The 9,672-nt window shown below is 32.5% G+C and overlaps 1 protein-coding gene across 5 annotated transcripts; it reads left to right on the top strand.

Annotated features, from left to right (window-relative positions):
- The first annotated feature begins 3,535 nt into the window (after positions 1–3,535).
- Positions 3,536–8,548, top strand: LOC110655271 (probable LRR receptor-like serine/threonine-protein kinase At2g23950). 5 transcript variants are annotated; one of them, XM_021811517.2, is made up of 11 exons: positions 3,537–4,254; positions 4,358–4,490; positions 4,609–4,680; positions 5,084–5,227; positions 5,598–5,669; positions 5,845–5,904; positions 6,013–6,113; positions 6,203–6,334; positions 6,430–6,774; positions 7,006–7,406; positions 8,021–8,548. In XM_021811517.2, the coding sequence occupies exons 1-11, from the start codon at positions 4,167–4,169 to the stop codon at positions 8,414–8,416; spliced, it is 1,944 nt and encodes a 647-aa protein (XP_021667209.1). In that variant the 5' UTR covers positions 3,537–4,166; the 3' UTR covers positions 8,417–8,548. The 5 variants fall into 5 exon arrangements, with proteins under 5 accessions (XP_021667212.1, XP_057988027.1, XP_021667209.1 ...); XM_021811518.2 differs by having other exon boundaries at positions 3,538–4,254; positions 7,009–7,406; XM_021811519.2 differs by having other exon boundaries at positions 3,541–4,254; positions 7,027–7,406.
- Positions 8,549–9,672: the final 1,124 nt, after the last annotated feature.

The following is a 9,672-nucleotide window of genomic DNA, read 5'->3' as shown; positions in this document are numbered from 1 at the left end:
TAACCTTTAATCTTTTTCATCCTTTAATTAGAACACATCTCTAATGGAGCATGGAACTGTCAACTTTGTTTAGCTTGGGCCATTATATCTTCTCTTAAGACCACAATGTTAACTCTTTACCTTTGCACTTATGCCCCTCATTATATTGTGTGCATTGTATTTTACTATATAACACATAAAACTTTCATCTCAATACTTTCATCCTTTCTGGCATTGAGTTTTAATATGGGTCTTACATTATCTTTCATTAGGGGTCAGAAATCATCATTCACTTTAATTCCATTTAATCTCACCATTGAGTTGACATTAGGCAACCTTTATTACTTTCCAAACCCTTTCATCATTATTTATATCTTTTTTTTTAATCATTTTTGTTTTCTGACCCTTTATCTAGACCTTAACACTAGAAAGGAACCTTTCTATAACAATTCTTGACTTAACAACCAAAGTCTTTCATTCACTTAACACACTTTATCTTAACCTCAATCACACACAACAGATTAGCTCACATCCTACACTTATTAATAGGGACCAAACTACCAAAATTGTAGTCAACAGAAAGAAATATCAGCAAAATGTAAGGCATGAATTCAAATTTCACCGTGCTTTCAGAACAAAACTTTCTTTCTTTACGTAATATAGCTTTACTTTTCTATACCTTACATTATTAACAATTAGGTCCCATTTCACAAGTATTCAGTGCTCTGATACCAACTTCGTAACAGCCTAAATTCATACTGTTAATGGTGCTAGAGCACTGGGAGGTAATAAGGCTATCAGAACCCATAGCAAGCCTTATCATAACCTTTCTATCAACTATTTTATATTTTATCTTTATAAATATATTATGTTAAACCCCTTAATACTCTATTCATAAAATATTTATAACTTTCCAATTTACTAACAGATTCCACTTTTTTTTTCATATAGCTCATTTCATAGGGCCTAGGCATGGCTTATCATCTCATTTTTTTACATTCTTTCCATTGAAACTAGAATCTATGTAAATGGGACTTTTTATTCCCTAGCCTTCATTTGGTATGAAAAAAAATAATATGCTTACTTTAGTATCATAAATATCTTTTAATATTATCTTATTACAAAATATAATAGCAAGCACAGTGTCAAAAAAGTAACTAAAACAATATATGTCTCAAACTGCCTCTATAAAATGGTACAAAATGCTTATACTTGATTATATCAAACCTTGGATTTTAATTACCCAAAATCTGCTTACTACTATCTTAGTCTTGTCCCCAAAAGGGATAGATAAAAAGAGGGATACTAAGCATATAACTTAGCAAGTAGAGAATTACATGGGAACAAAAATATAATATTAAAATACATTTCAAGCATATGAATGTGTCATTCTCATGAAAGGTTCCACAATGCAAACAAATCATAGTAAGGTAGCTTTATCACTAAAGGTCCAATGTGTGCGGCCTATTAAAAGAGCTCATCAGGACTTTCTTTTAACTTTCATACACATAATGGGTACCAGGAACCTAGAAGTCATGACTTAGCTGAGGTGGATCCTAAAATCCCTAGTACTTGGATGTTAATAACACAGAATTGCCTTACCTGACATCCCTTTTCTTTACTTTCATATATTAACTCATATTGCATGCATGCCTTTACTTTTCCTTTTCCTTTTCCTTTTTTCCCATTAGTAACCATTAGCTCATCTATAGCTACTAGCACATCATAACTATAATATGCAACATCTTTGTGAGTAAAATAAATAATAATAATAATAATAATAATAATGATAATAATAATAATATATATGCAATACATCTATTTGAAATAGTTGCATGACACATGAGTGCGTATGCAAAGTAAAATACTTTTAAGGAAGCATTTTGTAATTTCTACTTGCCTCGACTATGGTCCTTTTCCTTCTTGATACTTACTATTAGTTGGGCATCCAATTGTTATAAACTATGTAAATCAAAGCCATTTTTTTCATTATCCTTCATAATTATAAAATCATATACTCACAATTTAATTAATACTAGAAAAACTAAAACTTAGGGTCATAAAATATATAAACCAATATCACACGTCAAAAATAAAAACAATTAACTACCTCTTAAGGAAATAAAAAATACAATATCTAATCAAGATTTTTTTATCAAACTTATTAAATGATATTTTAGCAACTAGGGCATTAGAAGAAGATAAGAACAATTTGCACACATAACACAAGCATAATCTTATATTGTAAGAATTTATTTATATACATTTTATTGGTATCTTATCTTTATTTTTTATTGTCATTTTCAATTTATATTTCTTCTTTGCACTCTTTTTTTTTAATATTTTACAATAGATTTTACAAATATTTCTTAAGATATTTTAATAAATTAAACACAAATATAAAAAATACTATATGGCATCTTTATTCAATTAAATAATATTGATAATGAGCACATTTGCACAATGACTAGCAAAGTTATTAATAAGTTGTGAATTTTGAATAATACTATTATGTAAATCATTTTAAATCACTCAAATAAAGTTCTTTTTATAAGTACAAGTCTACTATGAATTTATAACTCTAATAAATAAAAAAAGTTATAATTTTATAAAATTCAAATTTTATATTTTAAATTCTTCATCAATGCAATAGGAATGGTAATGAGGTGGGTCAAGGGCAGGGGTTGCTCCCCTTTCCCTACTTTACAAGAGTTTGAGGTTGAGGCGAGGATTTCCCCACTGGTAAGCGGGGCATGACGGATTTTTCAGTATGGAATTTTTTATTTTTTATTATAAATTTTATTATGTAATATAAATTTATATATTAAAAAAATAAAATATAAATTAAAAATATAAGTTTTAAACATAATTTTAATATTATATTTATTTTTTATTAAAATAATAATATTTAAATACAAATACATAGCAATAAATTATTTTTTAATAAAAAAATAATGATATATTATTATGCAGAGTGTATTATGGAAAGAAGTTCTTTCCGTCATCTCCTGGCATAATATCCAACTTGGGATAGGATCAGAAAAAATTAATCGAGTTCGAAGTGCATCGAATTGAGTTTGCATATTTTTATCATCTCTACGATGCAAAAGCAAGGGTATACTAATTTTAAAATTTTAATTTTATATTTTAATTTTGTATCTATTAACTATTTTTCACTTAATGATCCTTCAATTTTTTAAATTGTTTTATTTTCGTCTTTCATTTTTAATTTTTTACTATAAAAGCCTCTAATTTTAAAATTTATTAGACTTTAATCTCTCAACTTTTAAAATTATTATACTTTTATCTTTTATTTTTAATTTATTACTACAAAATTTCTTAATTTTAAAATTTTTTATACTTTTATCTCTGGTATTAGAAACTCCTTATATTTTCAGCTAACTTTATACGTGAAAATCAGTGTAAAATAAAAGGAAAAATAAAAAGGCATTTACAAATTGAAGTTCAAATAGGCACACACATCTAGTAGTAGCAGCAACTACAGCCAGCCAGTGCGCAAGAGGACCCCATAGCGCACGCGCCACACAGGGAGCGTCTCTCTTCTTCTTTTTAATCATTTTTCTTGCGGAGGGGTTCCTTGAGTGACCTCTCTAATCGAAACACCCATGAATGGTTCTTGACTCTCTGGCGCTGATCTTCCTCAATGTTTTGGCTGCAACAAGTAATATAATAAAATGAAAACAAAAAAGGAACTTAGAGTTCCCCCTCCAGATCACTCTCGTGCGGTTTTTTCATACTGAAGTCTTCTCTCGCTCTCTCTCTCTCTCTCTCTCTCTCAATTTCCGCACTCTTCTTCGCCTGACACAGCGTATCACCCAGCTGATTCTGCGTGTGTGTGAAAGAACAAAATAATATAAAGAAAAGAAAGACCAAAATGCAAAAATACACACACAGAAAAGATAAAGAGAGGAGAGAGACAGAGAGGGGGGGCAGCCTAGCCAAGTTTTATTGATGGCGAAAGATGGTGACTGAAAAGTAGTGTTTGATGAACCCAACAAAGTAGAGAAAAGTGAAAAAAGGAAAAAAAAAAAAAAAAAGACAGCGAAAGATAATATAACAGAACATATTTTGCTTTGTGCTACTACAATTTTGTGCAGGCAAAAGATGGTGACTCAAAAGAGAGAGTGATATAGCATATAACTTAGTTTTCTTTGATTAGTTTAGCCATGGCTATCAAGCTTCTTCTTCTTCTTTTTATCTTCTTTTTTTCTTTAGTTAGACTCGGTCTGTCTTACGAACCTCGCAACAATGAAGGTATGGCCTTCTCAAATTCTTTACATGTGATGGCTTTGTATTTGTCCAGGAAATTTCAATTTTTGGAACTTTTTCTTTGTTGTTTGATTTTGTGGGTTTGCAGTGGAGGCTTTGATAAGTATAAGAGAAGCACTGGATGATCCACATGGTGTGTTAAACAACTGGGATGAGGACTCTGTAGACCCCTGCAGTTGGGCTATGATCACTTGCTCATCTGACAATCTAGTTATTGGCCTGTGGGTTTTTTCACCTTGCCTTCTTCTCCTTTTTCCCTTTTCCTTGGCTTCTTTTAATGCCATAGACTTGGTTTCATGGAAAACCGAAATATGTAATGTCTATTTCTCGGCTCTGCAGTGGTGCTCCAAGCCAATCTCTCTCGGGAACTCTGTCTGGGACTATAGGAAATCTCACTAATCTTCGCCAAGTGTAAGAACTGAGCGCTTCTTTACTCTTCGTCACCATTGTCGTCATCGTTATCATCATTATTATTGCTATACACCCGACCCTTTGCTTCTTTCTCTATGAATTTGTTGTTTCCTTTTTTTCTGTTGGTTCCCTAGAAAAAGGGCAGTGAAGGACCAAAATTCTGGGTCATAAGTTTTCACTTTTTTTTTATTTCCAGTCTAATTGGTTTGGCCTAAACTTTAAACTGAAGTGGAATCTCATGATTCAAAACACTTTTTCAGCAACCAAACAGAGAGACTTAAGTATATATGTACCTGTGTTTATTTATATAGCTATTTTTATTATAGATCACAACCCAATTTGTGTACGCAAATGTTTTATACTGAGTATTTTCATGTTCCATTGTTTTGATCTGCATATGAAGGTTGTTGCAGAATAATAACCTCTCAGGGGAAATCCCGCCAGAGCTTGGTACACTCCCTAAACTTCAGACCTTGGATCTCTCTAACAACTGCTTCTCTGGTTTGATACCAGATCCTCTTGATCAATTAAGTAGTCTGCAATACCTGTAAGTACTTTGTTTTGTATAGGCTCCATTCTGTTTGGTTGCCAAGAAAGTGGAGGAACAGGGGACAAAAAAGATAACAATTGCCTGTCTTGTATTGTTTTATGTCTTGTTTGCTTTCACAAAGTTGAAAGCTAAATGCAAAATAATAGCTTAAATGAGATGTGGTTGTAATAAACTTTTTTGGGTCCTAGGTAAATATTCACAAATACCAACCAAATGACTTTATTACTTTATCATCCATTCATGGGTCTTTTTCTTTTCTTTTCTTTTCTTTTCTTTCTTTCTTTCTTTTTCTTTTAATTTTTTTTTATATATTATTGCATATGAGATCTTATGTACTGTGGTTGATATTGTCATGTAATGAGAGTAGGAGGCTGAACAACAACAGCTTGTCTGGGCCTTTTCCTGTGTCTTTAGCTAAAATCCCTCAGCTCGCTTTCTTGTGAGTATGGGTTTCTTTTCTCTCTTTACTATTAGTTTTTGTTTGTATGTCACTTTTCAGTTCCTAAAAAATGGAAAAACCTTCATCGTGGTAGATCTTTTTGTTATGCAAAACGTTTTTCTTTTAAATTCTGATTTACGGATTTGCATTTTTGATCATTACTCTGGTGTTTCAGAGACTTGTCTTATAACAATCTAAGTGGACCAGTGCCTAAGTTCCCTACAAGAACATTTAAGTATGTTTCTCTGCAGCAATCAGTCTTTGAACATTATCTGTTTGATCACTGACTCCTTGTTTTATGTACTCTTATTCTGGTCTGATATTTCACCTTTGTTAAATCTAGTGTTGTGGGCAATCCACTGATTTGTGGAAGTGCTACTACTGAAGGTTGCTTTGGATTTGCCAATGTTGGTCCCCTTTCTTTTTCTTTCAATTCACCTCCTGGTAAACTTTCATTGCCCTTCTCTTTTCTCCTGTGTTGACTTATTTTTCTATGTTAAATAACCTTTTTCTTTAATCTAAAAAAAATATAGGCAAGCACAAGTCAAAGAAATTAGCCACTGCTCTTGGGGTTAGTTTTAGCTTTGTCTCTCTCTTGCTCTTGGCACTTGTACTCCTTTGGGTCAGAAAGAAGCAGAGAAGCCAAACAATACTTAACATTAGTGGTGAGTAATGAGAGCCTCATCTTAGCAAATAAATTTTAACAAAAACAGCCTGGGTTTTAAAGACCTCAACTGTGTCTTTGAATTGTTTCTTGCAGACCAACAAGATGAAGGACTACTCAGCCTCGGTAATCTCAGGAACTTCACCTTCAGACAGCTCCAACTTGCCACGGATAACTTCAGCTCAAAGAACATACTTGGCGCTGGAGGCTTTGGCAATGTGTACAGGGGAAAGCTAGGAGATGGGACTATGGTGGCAGTGAAGCGGCTAAAGGATGTGACTGGAAATTCTGGGGAATCACAGTTTAGGACAGAACTGGAAATGATCAGTCTTGCAGTTCACCGAAACTTGCTCAAGTTGATCGGATATTGTGCCACTCCTAATGAGAGGCTTTTAGTCTATCCTTACATGTCTAATGGTAGTGTGGCCTCCAGGCTTAGAGGTTGGTTCTTACTAACCTTATTGCAATCACTAATGATATTAAGGAATGGTAATAATTTTGATGGATTCTGGCTTGTTCAGGAAAAAAGAAAAAATCGAATCACAGAATGATTTTCCTATTGACAGTCATTTTTAGAGCAACAATCATCATGCATTTTGCTAACTTTTAAAATTGAATTTTTGCTGCTGAATGTTACTATTGATTCTTTTATCTATCCTTGATTCATTTTAGCAGATATCTTGATCACAACAGGAAAACCTGCACTAGATTGGAACACAAGGAAGAGGATAGCAATTGGAGCTGCCAGGGGTCTTCTATATCTACATGAACAATGTGATCCTAAAATAATTCATAGAGATGTGAAGGCTGCTAATGTGCTTCTTGATGAATTCTGTGAGGCTGTAGTTGGTGATTTTGGCCTTGCAAAGCTCCTTGACCATGCTGATTCCCATGTCACCACTGCTGTCCGTGGCACAGTTGGGCACATTGCACCAGAGTACCTCTCCACTGGCCAATCTTCTGAGAAAACTGATGTTTTTGGATTTGGCATTCTCTTGATAGAGCTCATAACTGGAATGAGAGCACTTGAGTTTGGAAAAACATTTAGTCAAAAAGGAGCAATGCTTGAGTGGGTAAGTCATCCATGGCTGCCAAAAGTATTGTCTTCAATTTTACCGCTAACTGAATTATCTTGGATTTGATCTTGAGCCAAAATAGCCTTCAAATGCTTTTTTACTTGGGTAGAACTGCAGTAATGTACCCACTTTTTTGTCTTATAATTTTCTTTTCATTTGTTCCTTTTCCAAAATTATGAGTCTTGTAATTGGACTCCCTAGTCGTGAATGGTTCATTTTGATGCTTGTGATATTATATGTGAATTGTGAAGTGTGAAATAAATACCATCTAGCAATTGTCTACCCATGCACTTTCATATGACCCTCCAATGTCCTGGAATTCTCACCTTTTGAGCTTGGCATTGTTATGTATATGGCAAACGAACAAGTTGATATGCTTCCATAGCCTTTTTACTTGTGTACTTGTATGTGTATGTTCTACATTGGCCAATCCTTATTTTTTGAACTATTGCTTTGAAGTATATTAATTATACTGTGAAATGAATTGACACCAAGCTGTAAATATTTTTTTTTTCATGTTTGTTGATCTTATAGAACTGAATTAGGAGATTGCAGTTTGTCTCTAAAACACTTAATAGTTGGTCTAACATGAGAAAATATGCATGATGCAGGTGAAGAAGGTACAACAAGAAAAGAAAGTGGAAGAGTTGGTGGACAGAGAGTTGGACAGGAACTATGACGAAATCGAGGTTGGAGAGATGCTGCAAGTGGCTCTTTTGTGCACTCAATACCTCCCAGCCCACCGTCCCAAAATGTCTGAAGTCGTCCGAATGCTTGAAGGCGATGGCCTTGCTGAGAAATGGGCTGCATCACATAATCATAACAATCCCACCATGAACCTCTCTCCTGCAAACAACCCTAGTAAAAGCACAATCCGTCCTACTGCATCAAAGCATGATGAAAATGGTCATGATCGTTCAAGCAACTTGTTTGGCATGGGGATGGATGAAGATGATGATGAACATTCTTTGGATTCCTATGCCATGGAACTCTCTGGCCCAAGATAACAAAAAAAAAATTAAAAATAAAAAAGATATGTAGATGATTTTTTTTTTCTCCTTTGGTTAATTCTTTCGTCAAATATAGCTATTGTAAGTTTCTGCCTTTATCATGAAAATTGTAACATTAGTAACTGAAATTATCCCTTATTCATTTTCTAGCCAAATTGAAAAGAAAGTATCCTAGAGTGTGACAACATCATCAGAAACTGTGAAACAGTGTCCCATGGATCACACACAGGATATGTATATAGGTAGGGGTGGCCACGGTTCAGGAACTGTCGATTATGGTTCTTGAATCACCAGTTTAGGTTCAATGAAATCATGAACCTGAAGACGGTTCTTGAACCGTTGGTTTCGGTTTGAGCTTCGGTTTAAAACGGTTTGAACGGCGGTTCGAAAAAGAATGGTTCAAGACAGTTTTGAGGACGATTTGAAAGTGATTTAGGGATAGTTTAATAGTAGTTTAGACAAAAAAAAATAGATAAAAATTTTATTGATTCAAAATTTAAGTTATATTTGTAAAAATATTTTAATTTTTTTTAGAAATTTTTCGATCAAAATAAAATAAGAAAAAAAATAAATAAAAAATTACTAAAAATAAATCTTTAAGAAAAATTTAATAAATAAAGATTTGAACTTTATTAAAAAATTAGAGATGAAATTAATTTTTTTTAAAGAAATTATCAAAAAGTGTATGAACTTAATTTTGCGTAAATATCCCTTTGGGATTTAGAGGAATAAAAATTTTTAATTTTATTACTTGCCTTTTTTTTAAAATTATATAATAAGTGATAATTAAAAAATATAAAAGAGAAAAAAAAATTAAAATAGATGGTATTGAAAATTTTATTGAGAATTTAAAGTAATAATAAAGTAATTGAGATAGTATTGAAAATTTTAGTAAGTATATAAAATAATAAAGTAGGAAAATTGAAAGAGTATTGAAAATTAAAATGAGTGTAGAAAATAATTATTTAAAGAATTTGAGAAAAATTAAAAAAATATTAAGAATTGAAGAAATTGCAGGGAATAATTGTGTAGAGAATTAATGATAGATATATAAATGAATTAGGAGTGAGGTAACATATTTATTGAATTTTTTTATATTTAAATCATCGGTTTAATCCAGTTTGAAATCATCGATTCAATCTGGTTCGGAACCGCCGATTTACAATTCTTAAAAAATATGAACCTGAACCAAACCACAGAAGGATGGTTTCGGTCCGGTTTATAGCTGATTCTGATTTTGACCTCTAGTTTTG

Source organism: Hevea brasiliensis, chromosome 13 (genome assembly GCF_030052815.1).
Source record: "Hevea brasiliensis isolate MT/VB/25A 57/8 chromosome 13, ASM3005281v1, whole genome shotgun sequence".
NCBI lineage: Eukaryota > Viridiplantae > Streptophyta > Magnoliopsida > Malpighiales > Euphorbiaceae > Hevea > Hevea brasiliensis.
This window is presented reverse-complemented; position numbering and strand designations above follow the sequence as displayed.